The sequence below is a fragment of the Parasteatoda tepidariorum genome, chromosome 1 (genome assembly GCF_982258835.1).
Source record: "Parasteatoda tepidariorum strain Cologne lab strain chromosome 1, Ptep-v5.0, whole genome shotgun sequence".
In the NCBI taxonomy this organism is placed as follows: domain Eukaryota; kingdom Metazoa; phylum Arthropoda; class Arachnida; order Araneae; family Theridiidae; genus Parasteatoda; species Parasteatoda tepidariorum.
This window is the reverse complement of record NC_141755.1, coordinates 125,570,940-125,595,105: the sequence shown is the minus strand read 5'-3', so window position 1 is coordinate 125,595,105 and position 24,166 is coordinate 125,570,940. Positions and strand designations below refer to the sequence as shown.

The 24,166-nt window shown below is 31.8% G+C and overlaps 1 protein-coding gene across 4 annotated transcripts in view; it reads left to right on the top strand.

The window, feature by feature from the left end:
* Positions 1-24,166, top strand: part of Gel (Gelsolin) — an 89,266-nt gene that overhangs the window by 8,796 nt on the left and 56,304 nt on the right. For 2 of the 4 annotated variants that reach the window (XM_043054551.3, XM_043054552.3), the window contains exons 2-3: positions 4,909-4,983; positions 22,971-23,036. In XM_043054551.3, the coding sequence (XP_042910485.2) occupies positions 4,909-4,983; positions 22,971-23,036 (141 nt within the window). The remainder of the gene's footprint in view (positions 1-4,908; positions 4,984-22,970; positions 23,037-24,166) is intronic. The other 2 variants (XM_071179358.2, XM_043054553.3) reach the window with 1 other exon arrangement.

Below are 24,166 nucleotides of genomic sequence, written 5' to 3'. Positions count from 1 at the left end.
GTGGAAAAACTTTAGAATTGTAAGGTACAAAATTTTTATTTTTTTTATCATTTGAAAAAAGGAAATTTTAAATGGCAAAATACAAAATTTGAGCAAATTCGATCAAATAGTTCCTGAGAAATAAATGAAAAAAAAAAAAAAAAAAAAACTCGTATTTTATTGAAATTTTGTCTCCAAACTCTTTTTTTTTTGTGTCTATTTTTGTGACGTGAATTTCATAATTACAAAAGCAAAAATAAATTTAAATCGTAAAAGAAAGAATGTTTCGCTTTGATATGTGGTAAAGAATAATTAATGAGCTGTATGAAAGGTTATTCGTAGCATTGGCATGCTATGAATAAATGTAAAAAGCCTCTGCTGAGTGAAACAGAAATCTTGGTGGAAACTTTGCTTTCAGCTCTGCAGGGAAAAGAAGACAGAGGCAGATAAACAGCAGCCATTTCTGGCAAATGTTTTAAAAATGTAAGTTAGTTAATATTCGTTTTTCAGACGCAAATGTAAAATTTGTAATTTGAAAAATTATTAAAATTTTTAGCTATATTGTTTGAATTTCATATTTTAAGCCGTCGGACTCATTCTTTTTCTCAAATGGAGAAATTAGCAATTTGTTGAACATAGATGTTCACTTTAAAAGCATCTTCAAAGAAAACAAAAATTTAAGAAAAGAAATTTTAGAAGACTATCTACATTTATTTACAATACATATTAACATCGAGTCCCCTGATTAAAATAATCCCTTTTTTTGTCCGTAAAACTATACTATGTAACAATTAAAAAAAATAAATAAATCGAATTTTACAATTTAATGGGCAAAACCATTTCGAAGTTTGTACTGAATGGGGCACGATATCTATAGATAGAAAATCGCATAATGTGATCTATAGAAATGGAATTACATAAAGTAAGGTCAATGACTTCCCATCTGTTACACTTAACAAAGGTAGATTCATTGCCTTTAATAAGGACAAATAAGTTATAAAATAAAATACATCCTCCCCACGGGTAACAATACCTACTTTCTCACACTGTGTGCCGAGCATTGCAGCAGAAGATGAGTTTACAGCCAGAACTACAATAGCTAGTTATTGCCTTCGCAGCATCAGTCAGTGGGAAGGGAGAGAAACGATGATAAAGTCAGAAGCTGATTTTTTTGTCATAAAATAACAGCAACTCAATCCCTGTGGTGAAAGTTGACGAGGTTAAGGGTATTTTTTTTTTTTATTAGATCTAGCCAAGATGCAGGTTCTTGGGGGGAGAGGTCATAAAAAACCCTTTACGTCCCTTATGGATCCAAGGCTCTTGTATAAGAGTAATGTCAAATTCAACCTTTTAGCCAAGAGACTAGAAGCAGCAATGCTATGATGGAGATTGATTCTGTTACCATAAAAGATTATAAGATAAAAAAAAGAATTGGAATGGCAAGTACCTAAGGAGGAAAATCTCCTTTTAACTGCTTCATCAATTCCAAGCATAGATGCTGATCATAGAGTTAGTTATGTCTGACCCTGAAACTCTGAAAAATCAAGATCATCGTTTGAACTTACCTTTGAATCAAGAGATTTGTCCTTCCGGGGTTCTTCCTCTTGGTCCTTCAGATGTTATTGGAACTTCCACGACCCACTCCAGTGAGAGCCCCATAGTCAGTTCTCATCAGTCGAAGATCCAACTAAAGACGTCTTAGAAACTGATCCTCATCACCCAAGGATTTCTCTTGAAAATGGCTTCAGATCCACAGTTTTTATTGCCACACTGGGCCATCAGATTCTTCCAAAGAGGTTTGTCTAAAAGAAAGTACTTCTTGACAATAGCAATTTTGGTGGATCTGATGGCATATGAAACCCCCAGATTGGCTGTCCCCACAGAGAGGATTCAGAAGCTGAAATAAGGTGAAAGTGATAAAAACGAGCATTACATTTTGTCTTATTTGTCAAAGTCAGATTTTTTTTATCTCCCTATTCAAGAATTTCTTTCTCCAATAAGTATTTTGTTTAGAGTTTGAATGTTTAAAATAAGATGCTTTGAAAAGGGATAAACAATAGGAAAAATAATATTTCTCTCGCTTTATTTCCTCTGTAAACAAAACGTCATTTTGAGTAGGGAATCTCACTAACTGATTGTTATTTTAACTGTTTTTTCTTTCATAATTTAAACAAATACTGAATCGTCTATATCATGCTGTTTTTACGTGAATCAATTCAGTAAGGATAAACTATAAGAAGGGACACAATCAAATATATTTCGTTGAAAGAGGATCAGAGAGATACTATTTGTTATAAAAAGCATTTTGTCGTTCTCGTTTTATCGAGCTACATATGAAACAAGATAAGTTCATCAACATAGTTGTAAAAATGTTTCATGTAAGAAATGTTAAAGGAATAAAAATAAAGAGTTTGTGGTGCCTGTACTTTCAACAGGAAGTACAACAAATTAAGAATCCTAACTTTTAACGATATTGTTTTATAAAGCTATTGTTTTAACGACGATTCAGTGTTGTCAAATAGGATGTTTGCTGAGCGCTCATTAAAAAAAGTTTTTGTTCATTGCTGTGATACTTAATTATTTTTTAATTAATAATGCCAGATTATCTGAATGGTCAAAGTGGTCTCCGAATTATTTCCTAAAGTTACCCACGTGTTTATTTGTTACGCTTAATTACTAATCGAAGTACAAAATTGTATGAAAAGCGAAATAAATGGAGAAATGCTACTCATTTGTTAAAGAGACCCTAAAAAACTATTACCATTGATGAATTGAATATTTTATTTCGATGGGACGAACTATTAAAATACGTGTTAATCTAATAATGTAAAGTCATCGACACATTCAACAAATAATGATAAATAAAGAAGATTGGAATTATTTGGCGTTTCAGCATTGTGCATGATAGTGTACTGTTGTTCATTAGTAATTTATTCTTTTCATTTACGAAAAACGGGGCTAGTTTAGAATAAGCAAATGCAACATTTTTCTGTCCGAAACGCACTAGATTTAAGGTTGTTTCCAAATAAAAATGAAAGAAATTTTGGAGTTGGATGATGATTAACATTTATGTGGACAATAAAACATGAATTTATAGTTGACTATAAAAATGTTTCTTCCATTAGATGACGGCCTATTTTTATGTGACATTTCTAAAAACAGTGTTTTATGAAGGGATATTTGGGTCATCTGTTTTGCTACGAATTTTATAATCAATCCTTCTTTGTCATACGTTTTTTTTTTATCAGTCTGCTCGGTAAGTAAATGAGGAATGCCCCTGACAAAAAAAAAAAAAAATCTCTGCTTTTGATGTTGATTGATCATCTTCTCTCTCTTTTCTCAAAAAACCACCAGTTGTCGCTATAAACATCGATAATACTGAATTGGAAGAAGAAAAGTGAAAATGTAATTTCTTTTTCTTTTTTTTCCTTCTATTCTTTTATTTATTTATTTTTTTTTTGCAAAAGGAACACAAGGATGACTTTTTCCAATTTTTCGGTGGAATTCTGCTCTTTTTTTTAAAAAATTTAACAATATTAAAAATATTGCATTTTCTAAGAAACTTACTCTTTTTTTCGAACTTCGTTTTTTACACGTTTTCGTACCTATGTAAACGTGATTTAAAATTGCATTTACTGGATTTAATAATCATATCCTGATCGAATATTCACGCGATTTAACATGACACATCTCGATTTGTATTCAAGTGATATAAAAAATCTTCCCATTCACATCAAAATTCACACAAGATTTAAAAAAAAAATGTATTCTGCATTGTTCATAATTCGAGATTTATTCTTTTTTTTACTAAAGCATTGATGATGTTCTACGAATGCATGCTCCCTATATACACTTGCTTAAATTTCAGGAATTTTTTTCTATTATTTGAAATTTGTTTTGTGTACAACGTTTTTGTATTTCTATTTTTAGCTTTTACGGTTTTTTACCAACTCATCCCTGATTGGACAGATATTAGAAGTAAAATAATTAAAACAGGAGTATACATATATTTTTTAAGTTGAATCTGGAAGAAGCGTTGATAATTAAGATTTGAAAACTCTATTGGTCATCGTTCGTTATGCTTTCGGTTAACAGTTTGTGAGAGGTGTCAAGCAATTGTTCAACCTATTTCTTAATTCTGAGTGGACGAGAAATATCAGATTTTTTTTAAAAACTTCGTAATTCTTTGTCTAAATTAGATCGGTTTCGTGTAAATTTTCGCTAGCTTTTTATCATTGTTTTAATTTATTTTCTTTTTAATACTCATCACCTCCCCGAGGATTATCGCCCACTTTTCTCTTTATTTTCTCCACTTTTCTCTATATTTTCTCCACTTTTCTCTATATTTTCTCCACTTTTCTCTTTATTTTCTCCACTTTTCTCTTTATTTTCTCCACTCTTCTCTTTATTTTCTCCACTTTTCTCTTTATTTTCTCCACTTTTCTCTATATTTTCTCCACTTTTCTCTATATTTTCTCCACTTTTCTCTTTATTTTCTCCACTTTTCTCTTTATTTTCTCCACTCTTCTCTTTATTTTCTCCACTTTTCTCTTTATTTTCTCCACTTTTCTCTATATTTTCTCCACTTTTCTCTTTATTTTCTACTTTTCTTTTTTCTACATCATGGATTAATAATTTTCAGTTGTGATAGAAAACGCATGAACCCTACATCTGACAAAAATGAAATTTTCTTTATTCTTTTCGATCTCTCTCTTTTTCTATATATATATATATATATATATATATATATATATATATATATATATATATATATATATATATATATATATATATATATATATATATTTTTGCAATTTTTTTTTTAAACCGGGATGTCTTTTTTGCTGTCCGATGATGATATTTGGTCATTAATGTATAACAGTAATTATGAAGGATAGTGATGTTTTAATATATTGTTTCACATTACAGAATTTTGAAGTGAAATCTGTTCCGAGTGCAGAGTACGGAAATTTTTATACTGGGGATGCCTACATTGTTTTAAAGGTAAGTTGATTGTTCTATAACAGCTCTTTTTAGACACTTATTTTCGCTTATCTAGAGAATTTCTAAGTTGTTGATTTTTAATGATGTAGCATCAACAAGCATATTTAGAAATAAGACTGTCAGATTTAATCAATAAATTCATTGTGTGTCCAGCGGCGTAGTTTTATTGTATGTTTGGAGGGTTGTTACGCCTTCTGACATATATATATATATATATAACGGTCGCTAAAAAAGTTTTTATAAATTGGTCGTAAATGAACAAGTACAGTTGGAAAGAATTTTTAATAATTAAACATTGAAGAGCTAAATAGGCTAACAAATAGATCATATATTTTAAAATATTGATGTGTCGTGGTAGGTTGAAATTTGAAACTTTAAACTGAAGATTTAATACGTTCGTTAAACTGCTAAAATGTTGCTACTACTAAGAAGTTTTTCTTTCTCAACGGCTGTCCAAGTTTGCAGCTATATATATATATATATATATATATATATATATATATATATATATATATATATATATATATATATATATATATATATATATATATATATATATATACAGGGTGTCCCAAAAGGTCGTTTACAAACTTAACATGCTGGTCTGTCATATCATGATGAACAAGATTTACATAGGAACTTGAGTCCGAAAATTAGAACTGAGACCGCTAGAGGGCGATAAGTGCAGGTTTGGATGAGGAGAAAAAAATGATATCGATAGCGGTGTTAATATGATTTTTATTATAAAACATCATTACAACACAGCAAATGCTCAAAATTCCTTCCATTCGCCTCAATGCACGTTTCACAGAGTCATGGTGGAACGAGCTACACCCAAGACACGTTCGCCTTCTCGGAGACTTATTTGCGGGTTGATGGCATACTCCTGTAGCACGGTTTCCTCTACGACAGGTGTGCGTGTAGCACGTTCTCGACCGATGTGGCTAGTGTACGAAAGCACCTGATTCACATAATCTGCGGTGCAATCGTCCAAACAAAACATGACTTGGCTGACGTCTGTTTGGGAAGCGCTCAAGGTACGTCCGTGCCGCGGCTCGTCCATTTCCATCAGCGGCGCCGTATACGTAATGCATGTTGGCCATTTTTGCGTTACTAAACTCATTCATCCTTCGCCTTCAACGTCCACGCCTGAAATGATTGTTTTTCCCTCTCTCCCGTTTTCGTGCAATTATCGCCCTCTAGCTGTCGCAGTTTTAATTTTCGGACCACAAGTTCCTATGTAAATCTTGTTCATCATGATATGACAGACCAGCATGTTAAGTTTGTAAACGACCTTTTGGGACACCCTGTATATATATATATATATATATATATATATATATATATATATATATATATATATATATATATATATATATATATATATATATATGTTTAAATTACGAAAATAAGGAAAACATTTTATGTCTACATCATCTTACTTATCGAACCGAATAGTTCATTAATCAAGTTATATATAATTTCGGGGGTGCCCAAAACTAATTGTGTCCGATTTTACCGCATTTAGAATTTCAGACGCGTGGTGTAGTGAAGGCAAGAGATTCAAATAAGGCTGCTTTTGTCTTGGATGTCTCCGCTGCGTAACATCATGAGATGCTGTCAATGACCGGGGGTGTTACTAAAGAAAGGAAGATGCCACAAACCCTCATTTCGTAATCTCACTTGTTCGTCCTAATATCTCAAAGAAAAACAAGTCTTCCCATTTCTCCTCCTCACATAGAGAGAGAGTTGAAATAATGAAAGATTTCGGTTATTGATTCATTATTTTATTCTCCCATCAGTATCACGATGAATGATCTGTTTCATTGAGTGAAGAAGGATTTTAATCCTTTTGTGAACTATGATGATGCTCGAGTTTCACACACAATGAATGGACGCTATAGCCCGAGAGAAATTTTTCGTCGCAAATTCTCTTCCATATATAATTTAATGTAAGTGACATAGTAAGTTATAAAGTTTCAAATACTGAAAAGAAATTTTCATTTTATCAAAACAAATTTATGAGAGGATTATGGAATGGGGAAATTCTCTGCCAATGATTTGCTTGCATTTTGCTTGCATTATTTTGGAACATTTCTTTTCTGTATTTACTCTAAATTTACCTAAATCATGTTCTGAAGGTGAAAGAAGAGTGGCGATGAAAAATTACTCCTGTGGTATAGCGTTCACAGGAAGTGAGTGATAAATGTTGTAAAAAGAGATTACAAAATAGTCGTTTAAAAAACGCAATATTTATCTGATAATTTCCAAGTTTTTTACGAGCTATTGTTATCTCTGTATGAAATCTAATTAAAAGTGCACAATTTTATATAGAAAAAGAAAAAAAAATTAGTTTTAAAAGTAATTTTTTAAAAAAATAAATAAATAAAATTCTTTATTGCTGAGTTTTAAATACCCTTAAATTTTACGTTAATACTGAGTTATTGGATACTCTAAATAAGTGATTTAAGAAACTAAATTTAGAAATATTGTATATCTAATGTAAATTTTTCGACTGTGAAATATTTTTGCAATATATTGAGGAATATTTTTATTAATTTAAAAGATATATATTTTCTCTTAAATGTATTGAATCTTAAGAATTATAGATTAATTTTCATTGTTAAAGATTTTTTTAAAAAGCTAAATTCAAAGCTAAATTCAAAAGCTAAATTCAAATTCTTTTTTTAATCGAATACCTGCTGTAAAATATTAACTATAGAACAGTGCAATTCTCCCTTTAAATACTAAAAAATTCAATCTTTGTTTTATTAACTGCTGTAAAAACAAAAGTATAAGAAATGAAAGAATTGTTAAGTTGCGATGTGATGTAGTACTTAGACCGTTTAAAGCGAATCATCAGTTGCACTGAATATTTCTTCAGTGTAGCATGGTAGCGTTTCTTTTTTATTGTGGCTTATTAAATTTTAAGAAGAAAATTTTTTGTTATTCTTACTTATGCAAGCGAAAAAAAATGGAATATCCCCCTTTTTTTAAGAGAAGGGACATCCCAAAGACATGAAAAAAATATTTGTAAATAAGCAACAACAAACAAAAAAATTATATTATCTTCTTATTAGATTTAAAACGTAATTAATGCCTGCGAAATCGCTCTACTAAATTTAATGATCTAATATCAACCTGATCAACCTAAACTTTACATTTCATACTTTTCTGAATCATATTTCTCATACATACAAATATGGAAAAATTAATACAGAAACACATTATCATTTAATTAATCTTTAGCATTCTTTATCGAACAGGGGAAGTGCTTCCTCTCTCTTCGATTTCCTGAACTAAAAACAGAAAAACATTTTCTATACAAAATACTTGACACCAAATATATAAGTTAGATACAGAAATATTACGCAAACAATTCTACATGCTCAACATAATTTTTTGAATATTAATTAGTCTTTAATATGAATTACTATCACATCCTCATAATAACTAATTTATGAAAAAACTGAAAATTATTAGTTCCTACAAAAATCTACTACAAGAATAAAAAGAATTTGTTTTTGTCATAAATGGCATGGAGATTATTTATAGTTAAAAACTATAAAATTTTTAAAAAAATAAATTGTATTATATTTAAAACGTTATTGGATGGGTTACAAACATTTATAAGATAAATATTATCGTTGACACTGAACTAAATAAATGAAACCTGGATAAAATTACATTGGATACAATCCTATTTGAAATTGAATTGTTATATCGATATAGTTATTAACACTAGATTGCCTAAGGAAGTCATTTTGACTGCTTTTCAATTTCAATTTGAAAAACAATTATGTACATAATGACACAGCTTCTTAGAATTTTATGACTTTTTGTACAACATATAGAAGCGTTTATTAATCATTGTAATTGCCACCCCTCTGTCATTTCTGGTAAAAAAAATGTGTGTTATACCTATATTGCCTAAAAGCAGTCATTTTGACTACTTGGGAAAGCCGGGATAGCCTGGTTTATAGGGCACTGGGCACAAGTCCAAGGGGGTTGTGGGTTCGATCTTCGCCAGCCGAAGACTCCTCGTGTAGTAAATGGTGACTGATTTTTGCCCACACGCCTCGTTCCCCTTGAACGCGCTTCAACGTAATAACCGTGAGCTGCACACGTGTCGCCTTAGGATAGGCCTGCTTTATGCAGTGATAGTCGCTCTGACACGTTGTTCAGTTAATTTCTTTTGTGCCCTAAATTCATGAAAGAAATGTCGAATAGAAGGGAGTTATTGGAAAAGCTAAAGAACATAGGTGAGCAGTGCTCCGATATAGAATCAGATACAAAAAATTAGGAACTATCATCTGAAGATGAATCGGATTATATTCAAAATGAGACATCTGATGTTGAAGATAGCGATGAAGAGGCGATCACCAACGATGAAAATGAAAGTGTCATCAATGTGTCCAGGAAAAGGTGTAGGGTGCTAAGTAGTTCAGACTCTGATGAAGAAACTGATAACACCTTTCAAGAGACCGAAACAGCTGCCGATGGTACTGTGTGGTTAAAATTTGACGAAGGTGGAATTCCTGGAAGGTTACCATCTACTTGTGTTTTCAAGGGTGTGAAAAGTCCAACAGGCTACGCAAAAAGGAACATTATGGCAGATAATCTTGTCAGTTCATTCTCGCTGATAATAGATAACTATATTATCGAACATATAAAAAACTGCACAGATGAAGAAGGCCGCCGAATTTTGGGGAACGATTGGACAACAACATTACCGGAAATCCGTGCATTTATTAGGATTTTATATGCTCGTGGAGCCTACGAGGCAGATAATTTAAAACTGAGTTATTTATGGTCAGCAAAGTGGGGTCCCGAATTTTTTAGAAGAAATATGACCAGAGATAAGTTCAAGCAAATCCTACGATTTATTCGTTTTGACAAAAAAACCGAAAGAAGTAAACGTCTCCAAACAAATAAATTTGCCTTGGTTTCGGAAATATGAGACAAATTCATTTAAAATAGTCAATCTTGCTATCAACCAGGGCAAAATATAACAGTTGACGAGCAATTATTTCCGACAAAAGCCAGGTGCAAGTTTATACAGTATATGCCTAATAAACCCAACAAATTTGGCATCAAATTCTGGTTTGCATCAGATGTTAGAAGCAAGTACGTTTTGAATGGTTTTCCTTACTTTGGGAAAGATGAACAACGACCATCGTCAATGCTTCTCAGTGAACACGTTGTTCTGAAACTTGTCGAGCCATATACAAGCTGCGGAAGGAATATCACGACCGATAACTTTTTCACTAGCATGTCACTCGCGACTAAATTATTGTCCGAAAAAAACAACACTAGTTGGAACTATTAGAGGAAATAAAAGAGAGCTACCCAAAGCAGCCAAACAAACGAAGGATAGCATGTCTCTTTTTTCTACTCTTCTATATAAATCACAAAATTGTGTCCTTACAATATATAAAAGCAAACCGAATAAGAGAGTAGCTGTTCTAAGTTCCAGGCATAAATTTGTGAAAATTGATAAAAGTAATAAAAAAAATGTTCCTGGACTCTATTCAATTTTATAACAAAACAAAATTTGGAGTTGATATGGCGGATCAAATGGGCAGAAAATATACAGTAAAATCTAGTTCTCGTAGATGGCTCCTCCAAATATTTTTCAATATTTTAGATTTGGCTGCTATAAATGCTTGGATCCTTTACAAAGAAGCGAGAGGAATACAAATGCAACGAAAACAGTTCTTGTTTCAATAAGCAGAACAACTTTCCACCGATTACAGAGCTGCAAGGCAGAAAAATTCATCAGAACATGGAGACCCACAAAGATCAACTGCAACATCATCAAATACAACATATTCTAACAAACGCAAAATTTGTCAAGTACGACTTTGCCACAAAAGCAAAAAAAAAAAATAATATATGTGAAAAATGTCAAAAGTATGTTTGCGGAAGATGTACACATAAGAAGATTTCCATTTTCATTTGCTTAAACTGTTCAAATAATGAATAAATTATTTTTTTCCGAGTGAAGTAAGTTTTTTTTTGTTAATACTTATTAATAACTTGTTGTATGACTGTAAATAATATTAAAAATTAATTTTAAACAAATTTCTTTACATAATAGTTATTCTTTCCCAATGCAGTCATTTTGACTGCTTTCGGGCAATATAGGTATATACTAAGTTTCCGTCTTTCTAGTGTTAAGAACCAAAAATGGAAAAATATAAGAAAATGTTTTAGAATTAAAAAACGGAATCCACTATTTTTTTTATTAAAAAAAATACTGCGATTCAATGCTAACCAGGTAACTAATAAAAAAGTTTCTGATAAAAACCAACCAATCAAATTACAATGTGATAAAAGTTTTGCTCAGGATAGAAATAGTTTATGTTATCTATACTGGAGAAAAAAAAGTTAAATGATGAAAAATAGGGGGGGAAAAAAACTATCAAAAGAATTTTTCCATATAAAAATTTTTTCTAAAATAAAAACTTAAAAAAAAAAAAAAAAAAGAAAGAAAAAAAAGAAGAAAGAAAAACGCTCTTAACCAGTGTTTCCCAACGTGGGGCCCACGCCCCACTGGGGGGCAATTTGATTGTTGATGGGGGCAATTCGAAAAGGGACTCGACACGAGTTTAACCCTTTTGCTCCGGGCCATTTAAATGCAATGCTAGATTTCGGTGCCAAAATTGAAAGAAAAAATCTAATTCTTAAATAATTGCAGCCAATAAATATAATAAATTCTTTTGACGAGACCAGAATATCAACTAGGTTTTTGGCATCGTCAAGTTAACCTCCCTGCAGCAGACTACGCGTGGACTTTCAAACTTTAAAGAAAAATTTTGAAAAGAGGACAACAGTAAAGTCTCTATTTACTGCTCACACTTCAACTCATAATCGTATTCTTGAGGCTAGTTATCAAATTTTTTTATTCATCGATAAATATGGAAAAAATCATACTACAGGAGAGAATTTAATAAAACCGTCAATATCAGCATCTATTAAAACGATTCTTGAAAAAGATGACAAAGATGTAAAAGCTATGCCACTCAGTAACAATACTGTTAGCAGAAGAATAGACGAAATGAGTGAAGATATTGAAAACAACATGCTGAAAACAGGAAAATTCTCAGTGCAAATGGATGAATCAACGTTTATAGACAGTGTGGCAGTATTGATAGCTTACGTAAGATATATTGATAAAGGGCATTTTGCTGAAGAAATGTTGTTCTGTAAATGATTAGAAAGCACCATGACCTCCAACGATATATATATAATAAGCTAAAAAAGTATATAGATGTCAATAATATACCAATAAATACATAACATCTTGTGCTGCAGATGGTGTTCCTGAGAAAAATGGCCTCTTGAAATTGATGAAAGATGAGAATCCAGAAATGATTCTCGTGCATTGTGTTATTGCATAGGGAAAACTTGGTAGCTAGAAACATCTTGCCCATTCTAAATAAAGTACTACGATCAATAATAAAATGCATCAATGATATTAAAGCTAATGCCAAATGTGAGCTTCTCTTCAAGTTATTTTGTGAAGAACAAAATGCAGACCATGTGAGACTTTTACTTCTCACTGAAGTAAGATGGCTCTCTAAAGGGAACTGAAAAGATTTATGGAACTGTTTGATATTCTTAATGATTTTTTAAGCGACAAACCTAAAATGAAGTATCTGTTAACAGTCGATGATAAAGCATTTTTGAGTTATTCAGCCGATATCTTGAAAAACTAAATATATTAAATAAGCAACTTCCAGGAACAAATAAAACTCTTGTTGATGCAAAAGCGAAGATATTTGGTTTCATTACCCTTATTGAGTTATGTCAGATATATATTAACAACATTGGCACCAAAAATGTGAAGTAAATAATACCACATTACTTGTTATTGTCGATCATCTGAAAATTCTATTGGCTGATTTAAAAGAAAGATTCTCTGATTTAAAACAAATAGATTTTCCAACATGGATGATGCAGTATCAAGAGGAACTCGCAAAAATGCAAAATGATGAGTCAGTTAAAACTTTATTTAATATAAAGGGAGTGATGGCATGGCTTTGTGAGAAAATCAAATACCCAAATTCAACCAAATGTGCAAGAAAACTATTGCTACCGTTTCCATCTTCATATTTAGCTGAATTTGGATTTAGTGCTGTAAATGATTTACTGCTAAAAAAAGAAATCGTCTGGATATAATACAACGGGGATACTTGAGACGGAATCTAACCAAATTGGAACCTAACATAAAATCTCTGTGCAGCAAGGATCTCACTAAATTAAAATATTAAATTATTATTGAAAAATCTTTATTAAAACTATTTGAATTATAATTTTTCATTATATGTTTTGAAAATTTATTTACTGTGTTTCGTTAACAATTTCCTAGTGATTTCTTCCTAAAACCTATCATTTAAGTTTCTTAAGTGAACAATTAAATTTTTTAATATTAAAAATTATGTATATGTTACATAGGGGGACATAAGAATTTTAGAATGACGTAATATTTAATTTCGAGGTGATTTTCTTCTCACCTGAATTATTAACGACCGGCAAGAATTATTATAAAACACAAAATGAGAAAATACAAAGAAAATTAAATCATTAACTTCGAAAGTAAAAGTTATTAATGATTAAAATTCTTCCAATATCATAATGAATGCATTTTTTTATGTCATTATTCATAACATTTATGTGTAATATTACCATCATAATCTACCTACCTACCTACCTATCTATCTATCTATATATATATATATATACAGCGAAGAGCCATTACATTATGACCACCCTGCTAATTACATGTAGGACCACCTTTAGCCCTCAAAATTGCTAGCACCCGCCGTGGCATTGATTCCACAAGGTGCTGATAGGTAGTCTGAGGTATCTGGTACCAAGCGCTCACCAACTGGTCCTGCAATTCCCTCACATTGCGAGGGGGTAGCGTGGCGGCACGAATTTGGTTTTCTAAGTAGGACCACAAAGGCTCTATTGGATTAAGGTCAGGTGAATTTGGGGGCCAAGACATGACTTGAAAGTCACTGGAATGTCCCTCGACGATTCGACCCTTATGACATGGTGCATTATCCTATTGGTAAACACCATCCCCCGCAGGAAAAACTGTTGCCATGAATGCCATAGTAAACCTGGTCTGCAACTATGTTCAAGTAGCTTACAGACGTCAGGGATTGTTCTATGAAGATTATGGGTCCTAATGTGCCCCATGAAAACATTGTTCCTGGGCGAGAAACCATGAAAACCTGGGCGAGCCCATTGTTATAGATGGAAGGGTGGTCATAATGTAATGGCTCTTCGGTGTATATTTATATTAAAATTAGACAGCCCAATTAATAAACTATTGTTATCGAACTAACTGTAACTATAAAAGTGCCTACATATGCTTTCTTTTATTTAACAGCAAAAGTTAAAAACTAAAATTAGAAAACGATAACGACAACCATTGAGAAATCTTTCTAACTTTAAAATGTTATTTTTTTAATACTATAAGAAAATGAATGAATACTATATTTTTGAAAATAAATAATTTGTTAGCAGTGTAAAGTTTGACTGCTATTATCAGAAAAGTGTCGAACATTCAACTCATTTCTTACAGAAAGTATAGACAGCACAGTTTTCATATCCTTTAGTTGTGATTTTCGAGATCTATGTGCGGCGTGACGTCATGAGGTGGGCAATCATAGTTTTAGCCAGGGCTCGAAAAACCAACCCGTCCGCCCGTCCTCGGCGGTCAAAAATTCCCCGCGAACAACGAATTTCTCGAATCTGACGTCCGCGCGGACGGCCATTTTCCCGTTAATGTTGGTGATACATTTTCAATTTTTGTTATCTTACAAGAGTCTAGCGCCTCACTTCTAAAATGACCCTCTAATCTAGAAATATAGCAACATACTGCGCATGGTGGAATTGATGTTTTCTCTGTCTGGGAGTACTGCAGCTGTTAAGAGGGACTTTTCGGCAATGAACTTACAAGAAAAAAAAAAAATTACGTACTGGTTATTAGTTGCGGTGATATCATCTCAGATCTCGGGGTTTCAATTATAACAAACGCCTTTTAACATAATATATATTTAATAACAAGAAGGATGATGATAATGGTACAGTGTCATGGAGGAAACTAATTAGAAACTAATGATTTTACATTACTGCGCAGAGCGCCATCTATTGAGCTTTAGAAATTATAATTAATAAGGAGAAATATTATTAACACACTTCCCCCCGATGAACTCTTAGTTCATAACAATTTAGTCATTTCATATATTAATCAAAGTTATTTTTCTCAAATGTAAGGTATTTAAAATAATATAAACTTACCTTTTTTACAATATGAGCTCTTCTTAATTATATAAAGATTATAATGCAATAATATTAATCGAATTCTTAAAATAATATGTTTCATGAGCATTAGTTCAAACCTTTAACAAATTATTACCTTATAAATAAAATTATTGAAATTTAAGTAAATATCAATTGATGAAATTAAATTATCATATCATGAATAATAAATCAAGCAATTTTCACAACACAAATTCTTTCACATGCAAAATATTTCAATTTTAAACAAACATGCATTTAAACAAGAAAATATATATGTATGCATATTTTCTTTAAATCAAAAAAGTTCAAAAAATATCTTAAGATAAACTTAATTTGTAAGTTAAATGATTATCTTAAGTAATATATTAAAATAAAATGTTCAAATAATAATAAATGTGAATTTAAAGTTCAAATAGAATGTTCATATTAATTTAATTGCTCTGTTTCTAAATTATATAATAAATTTATAGGACGTTTTATTATTGACGTATCTGTTTTCAAAGCACATGCTCTTATTTTGTTATCACGTCCTTGAAATGTTTCCACAATTTTTCCAAGTTTCCACATGCTCCTTGGAAGTTTGTCATCATGAATCAAAACAATATCATTTACCTTAAAATTTTGATTACCTTTATCCAAATTTACATAATTGACAGCTCTTAAATTTAAAAGATAATCCCTTTTCCATTTCTTCCAAAATTGATTTATAAGTCTTTCTCGATATTTAAATTTTTTAATTATCATTTTTTTGTCAATCATGCAGTCAATACCGGATAACTTGACTGACGGTAAACTTATTAATCGTCTTCCAAGTAGCATGTGGGATGGCGTTAGAGGAAAAGTATCTGGAGAGTCTGTAACAGCGTGCTCTTTCAACGATGAATTTCCACCTTATTCCCCTTGAGGAATAAAACTCACTCACTTCAGAACTGCTCAAAATAGTCCACATTCTTTTCAATTCAAACTCAGCTCGTTTGAACGTCTGAGCATTGTCTGAATAAATAACAGAACAAAGTCCTCTTCTGGATATGAAGCGACGAAAAGCAAGTAAAAATGCTTCAGTTGTTAATTTGGAAACAATTTCCAGGTGTATCGCTCGTGTAACTGCACAGGTGCATAGCATGATGTAAAACTTACTGTCAGAGTCTTTCACAAATAAGGGTCCAGCAAAATCCAGGCCAGTAACTGAAAATGGAGGTGACTGTTCTATTCTGTCCTTAGGAAGAGGAGCCATAATTTCTCTTCCTGATCGAACATTGGATTTTTTACATAAGACGCATCTTCCAATTATTGACTTAATAAATTGCCGACCTTTCGGAATCCAAAATTTCTCTCGTACCTGTGTTAGTGTGTCTGAAATGCCAGAGTGTAGGGTCTTTTCGTGTGCTTCTTTCACTATCAGTTCTGTAAATTTAGTTTTTGATGGTAATAGTATAGGATGTTTTTCATAATAGTTCAAATTGGAGTGCTGTAGTCTTCCACCCACAAGTAGAATCCCTTTGTCAGAAATGAACGGATTTAAGTCTCTGATTTTTGAGCACTTCTGTAAATGTTGTCCTTCCTTTAAGCAATCTATATCCTTACTGTAGTTCTTTGCTTGTACGTGTCTCAACCAAAGGTTTTCAGCTTCTTCTAATTCTTCTGCAGTTAAAACATTTTTGATTCTATCTTCTTTCTTCAGTCTCAAATTTGTTATAAATCTTCTAATCCAGGCTTTTATTCGGAAAACCTTCTTAATAGAACTAAATTTGTGGATATCGAAAATTGAATCGTGAACATTATTTTCACTTGCATAATTAACTGCAATAAATTTTGATCTCTTTTCTTCATCTACATCTGCTCTTCTAAAATTTTCTTCATTTTTCGGCCATTTTTCTTCGCTTAATGTCAACCATGTTGGTCCATTAAAAATAATTGCACTTGAGAGCAAATCATTAGCACTGCATCCTCTTGATATGATATCAGCTGGATTATCATTTCCCTTTATGTACTTCCAATGAGTAGGATCTGCTAAAGTTTGGATCTCACTTACTCTGTTTGAAATAAATGTCTTCCACTGATTTGCATTTCCTCGAATCCAACTAAGGGCTATGGTTGAGTCAGAATATAGAATATAGTTGTTATTTATTTTGAAACACTTTCCTTAAAGTATCCAATAATCTGGAACCTATAAGAGTGGCCATCAGTTCTAATCTTGGTAGACTCAACTTCTTCAATGGTGCAACGCGTGCCTTTGAAGTAACAAAGCTTACGTAAAAATTTTGATTTCTTTCATATCGAATATATGCAATCGCTCCATACGCCTTCTCACTTGCGTCACAAAATATAATTATCTTATAATTCCCTACTTCGGAACAGCTATCTTCTTCATGAAAATAATATCTTGGTAGTGAAAGTTCCTTTAATACATTTACTTCCTTATACCATTTTTCCCATTTCAGTCTTAAAATATCTCCGAATTCCTCATCCCATTCTAAGCCTTGTTCCCAAATTTCTTGAAGAAGAATTTTAATTCTAATCGTGAATGCTGTTATATATATTCCATTGGATCAAATAATTTCGATGATATGCGTAATACGCTTCTCTTAGTTTTTTTCACATTTTCTAAAGAGTCAATTAAAGAACTTAAATCTAAATTAAATTCATCCTTTAAAGTATTCCAAATTAATCCTAAAACTTTTAAAGGTACTGTTTCTTCACTAGGATATTTTTCAAATTTTGTGTCTTGCCATTTTTGGCATAACTCCTTAGAATTACTCTTCCACTTCCTAAGATTTATTGATGCATCCTTTAATATTAATTTAGTGTCCCTGGATAATAGTAGTCCATCTTCAATCGTATTTGTACCAGTAATAAAATCGTCGACATACAAATTTTCATTTAAAACCTTACACGCCAAAGGATGAGATTCTTTATAATTTTTGATATGATACTTTATTGTTCCAGCCAGTAAAAATGTTGATGATTTTACTCCGAAAGTTACGGTTCTATTGCGAAAAACCTCAATTTTCTTGGGAGGGAATTGCTCTGACCAAAGAAATCTAAGAAAGTCCCTATCATGTTCATCAATTAATTGTAGGAAAGCCTTTTCACAATCAGCAATTATTCATATCTTAAACTCGCGAAATTTTAATAGTAAAATTAAAAGATTAGGGTTTAGATTGGGACCCGATAATAAGTTATCATTTAGAGAGTAGCAATTTTTTTCTTTAGCCGAAGCATCGAAAACTATCCGTAACTTTGTAGTTTGTTTATCATTTCTAATTACTGGATGGTGAGGTAAGTAATAAACCATATTTGGAACTATTGATTTATCATTAACAGGTTCTATTATTCCTTCCGATAATTGTTCTTTAAAAACACTAGCATAATTATCATGCAAAGAAGGATTTTTATTAAAACGCGATGTTAAACTAATTAACCTTCTTTTAGATAAATTAAAATTGTCAGAAATGTTTACCTCATCTTTAAATGGTAATTTAACTACGTATCTGCCATCCTGAAGTTTTATATTTTGTTCAAACTGTTTTAAAGTTTCTTGCTCTAAAGGTGTATTCTGAATTTTATCATTTATGCCTAAGCTTTCAATATCCCAAAATTTCCGTAACTGTAAATTTATATCATCACAAGAATTATTTTCACTAGTTAATTCCTCACAATTAAATTTTTCCTTACAATAACACAAATTTTCAATGATAGAGTCTTTTTTTAAATCTGAATGAGTAATCCCAGTTATGCTTCCTCCGAGTAATGTTTCGACAAAAAACAAATCTTTAGTCAACTCCTTTATGTACCCAGTGTGGAGTTTCCAATAATAATCTGCTCCAATTAATATATCAATGGAATTTATTCCTTTCGAAAGGCATAAATCAGTAAGCGCAAAATCCTCAAGCAGCAACTTTATTTTATTATTATGAGGTGGGAAAGATGCACGTGTTATGGTACTTGAAACCAATAATTCAAACTCGGACCTTCGAGTAGGATATTTTTTATTGCTTATACTCGCCTTTACTATATCAAATGTTTTTTCTTGCGGTTCACGGCTTCCAAAAGTATAAACTAATAAATTTTCCTTTCTAATTATCGGGAGATTAAGCTTTTGAGCTAATTCTCTAGTAATGAATGACCTCATCGATGCGGAATCAAATAAAATATTTATCTCCTGCGTTCTGTCTGCCAAATGCAAATTCGCAACACATGTTTGTAAAAACACTGACTGAAATTCCCCTTTTTGTCCCTCTTCGACATGAGAAACGCTGGCTACAACTGTATTTTTCTCTGCGGTTTCTAGCGAACTTTCGTTTTGAGTTTTCGGAATTCCAAAACAAATTATTTCATGATGAGATTTACTATTACATTTTTTACAAGGACTAATTTTACTCCTACATTGTGAACTTAAATGTGATTTACGGAAACATTTAAAGCAACGACCTTCGCGCATTAATCTTTCTCTTTTTTTCAGAAACCGACATTTTTTCACAAATAAATGAATCATGTTCTGATTTACAAAATACACAATTAAATTTTACATTAGTAGCCAATGCTGAAGCTGTGGGAATATTCGATCTGAACTGTTTTTTGTTATTTATTATTTCCCTGGGATTATAATAGTTATAGTGTTTATTTTTCTTAACATTATCATGAAATAATGTAGATGATTCGCGTACTTGAATTTCTTCCTTAATAAATTGAATTAATTCCGAAACATTAAATTCTGATTTTGATTTTCGTTTGCGGTTGTATTCTAAAGTTAAATCTTCTGGTATTAGTTTTAATAATATAGGGCATAATAAATGTCCATATGTTCCAAAGACTACACTTAAGCGTTCTAAAGATCTAATGTTTACTTCTAAATTATCATATAAATTCCGTAATGCTCTAATATCACTAGAATTTTTTACGGGATCAAGATTTAATAGACGATTCATATGACTATTAATCACTAAATCTTCGCGCCCAAATCTATCTTTTAACAATTCTATACTTTTCATATAATTTTCTTTAGTCAAAGCAAACCCTTTAATGGCATTTAATGCAATTCCACCCAGTAAACTCTTTAAATAAGTAAATTTTTGTATCTCAGTTAAACTTTCGTTTTCATGGATCGCGATTTCAAATTGATTCCAAAATTCAAGCCATAATGTTGTTTCACCGTAAAATTTATTTATGTTTAATTTTGGAAGTTTAACTGCATTACTGTTTGGAACAATTTTAGATTTTTCATATTGCGTGCTGTTAAATGATTCTTCTCCTCTACTTTCTTTATTATTTTCTTTCAAAAATCTTGCGATTCGAGATTGCCACTTTATTATTTTTTCAGAATATTCTTCAATTCCAGTAATTTCAGTTTCTATTTCCTCACTTTTAATTAGTGGTTCAATTCGATTATTTATTGCTTTTAAACTTTTATTTTTATCTATTAACTGTTCTTTACAATGTATTAATTCTTCGATCTTTTCTTTAGTTTCCACATTATCATCATTCATCAAATTTTCAATTTTTGTTATTAATCGAGTTGTTAAAGAGCGAATTGTTTTTCTTTTATTTTTCAAATCATCGTATGAATCCATTATTTAAATCAAGTGCACTCACCTTTAATCAAATTCTTAGCTCCAGGTTGGTGCGCCAATATTAATTACGGTGATATCATCTCAGATCTCGGGGTTTCAATCATAACAAACGCCTTTTAACATAATATATATTTAATAACAAGAAGGATGATGATAATGGTACAGTGTCATGGAGGAAACTAATTAGAAACTAATGATTTTACATTACTGCGCAGAGCGCCATCTATTGAACTTTAGAAATTATAATTAATAAGGAGAAATATTATTAACACTGGTCTTAACCAAGAAGCGTTAAACGCAATTATGAACATCTACCTAAATGAAAAACCCCTTTCAGAGTTTTGTGCAGAAACCTCTGTAAATCATTAGCTTGATTGTGGAACTGGCAAACGTCTCATTTGATTCATTTAAAAAACGCAGTACCCTCGGATAAATTGACATTCCAAATAACTTGACATTTGCCATTTAAATTATTTCATAACAGAATAAATTATTTTATAAAAGAAATACTGGGCTCCTGTTAGTAACCTAGTATTCCTTTTATTACTGTATAATGCAATCCTAGTATTTGTAATCCTAGTAACTGCTAATTCATTGTGCAATTTATATAAATATTTGTAATAAATAAGAGAAAATTATATTTTTATTTATTTAGAAGCGATGGGTTAGTTTCAAGGGAGGACGGGTGCATTGTTGGACAAGCCGTCCTCGGGGACGGGTAAAATGTTTGAGTTTTTTCGAGCCCTGGTTTTAGCTTTGAGTAAGGAATGAACTTCTACATCTTCACTTTAGCCTTGCAATAGACCGAAGAAAACCTATTTCTCGCCGACTCGAGTGAAAACCTGTCCTAAACAGTGTCACCGCCGCGGGTCCAAACGAATGGCTAGGGGAGTTCTTACTATATACAGCTGAGCATCACATGTGCAAAGATCGAGCGTGTGACCCGGTTGTTGGACAACTGCATCACAAACATTTAATAATATACTATCAGATATAAATGTATTCTCTTGGAAATATCTTAATAGTATACTACTGTTTATAAATAGCGTAAAATTGCAGAACTATTACCATTTCCAAATAGTAATAATTATTTCAAAACCAAAGTGTTTTAAAATAGTATATTAAAATAAACCATCAACAGCAACACTGCAATAAAACGGAAAATTATAAGCATGAGCATTATTTTCATGAGCATCTTAAATGTAAAATACTACACATGACTGCAGTCATTAATTAATGTAAATACACTATATATATATATATATATATATATATATATATATATATATATATATATATATATATATATATATATATATATATATAGTACATAATATTCATATAAATTTCTCAAATAAAACATCTTTGTGTATCTTGGAAAAACAAAGTCTGAAGTTTCAGTTGTCAGTAGAGTACGAAAGAATAAATCACAATCCATTGCGATGAGGTTCACGATTAGAGAGACATTTCGTTTTATATTTGAGAATTCACGTTTCGTCATAAATCATGTGGTTTCGGAACGAAATAATAAGATACCTGCAAGTGACGTAGTGTGGGTATATGAATCCTGATAAGTTGTTGAAACGCGGCATTTGTCTACGTTAGCAACTGTTCTTTCCATTCTATTTCGAGTAAGTCTAGGCCGTTAAGTAACAATTCCCTTGAATGACACATTCTATATTCTTTCACTATATATTTACCCAGAGACCAAACACAAAGACAGGCATGTGGAACATAAACAAACTAATTATGCCAGGTACACAAGACAATAAAATGCATATAAATAATAAATTCAAGTTAAGTAGAAGACAAGAAACGATCAGTTGGAGCTTGACGTCATGGGTCACTTGTGTGGTGATCTCCTTGAAGTGCAAGTACACAATTCTCAAAATGCAACGATTGCCGAATTGTCAAATGTGAGAGTTTTATTTCTGAGAATGTTCTTTCATTATTTTTGAAGCATACAGTAAGTAAAGCTTTTTTTTTTCTTCTTCTTCTGAATTTGTTTTGTTAAATTAAAAATGGAGGTAGTAAAAAATGTTTGCCTTGTAGGGAGGCAGTTATAGTAAAAATGACGCCTTGTTTGTATTTTTTTAGACATCAGAAGAGGGACAACGGTTGGAATGGAATATTCATTTTTGGATTGGAGAAGAATCCTCTCAGGTAAATTTCTTTCTCCTCTTTCAGTGCCTCCCTGGTCTCAGTTGTATAGGAATGTACTACGATACCCCCCCCTTTTTTTTTAAATATTTTTCGTATTTAATTGCCACAAACATATTTTTTAAAATTTCCGCGACGTTTTCTTTCGGAATTATGTTTAATGTAGTTTCCAGTTCCATATAGTTTTCCAACTTAAAAGTTTTTAATCTATTTGGAAATCAAGACAGAAACTTCCTTCCTTCTATGACTCTCCACACGCTAATGGTGAAAGCATGCGCTGCCATAGGCAGAGAGTTGTGCTCTACGCCACCTGTAGTTCATTTCGATCGCCAATTATAAAAGTTGCAGCCACTGGACCCAATTTACGACATTAGCCTTGTAAGTTGTAACTTTGAACCCGATTCAGAAGGAACTCCTGTATCAAGTATTGGGAGAAAAATTTGCTATGTGAGGGGCTTCGAACTAACCCGCATTTGCGTTACATGGAGATGAAAATCTCCAAAGTTTAGCCTGACGGACCCGTCTACCACTGAGGATATTTTTGGTCAGCACTGTGGTCGAGTGCAGATCACTGGGATTGATTGGAGGGCTCAATCTCCACAACGTCTTGAGCATTTGACACATGAACGTTGGAAAGAAAAGCTTCCTCATTTAGCCATTGAGACTAAGGTTTAGCAACAGACTATTGTCTAAAACTTCCTCCGGGTTACTGTTTTTAGTATGTTTTGAAGCCATTTGGTTCACACCATGACCCATATAGCAAAATAAGGTTTATCTTTACTCAGCAAAAACCTTTTGATGTAAACCTAAAAAGGTTTGTGATGCGGTTTACGTGTAAACCTTCTAACCTTAAAACGGTGAATCTGTGACAATCTACTCTATTCTACGCACATTACCCTCATCCAAAGCCTTGGGGAAACAACCTTTATATAAAACCCTTAATTCGAGGTCGACTTAGAGTTTTCAAGTGTGAAAAAAATGCTTCCATAAAGCTTGTCTCAAGGGGGGAAATAATCTTAAATCTAGGTCATTATAAGGTTTCTTTTCGCAACGTCTTGTGTGCTCAGCTAAAATCCACCTTGTCGTGACATTTTAATGGACAATGCAAATTGATACTATGACGTAAGCTAAAA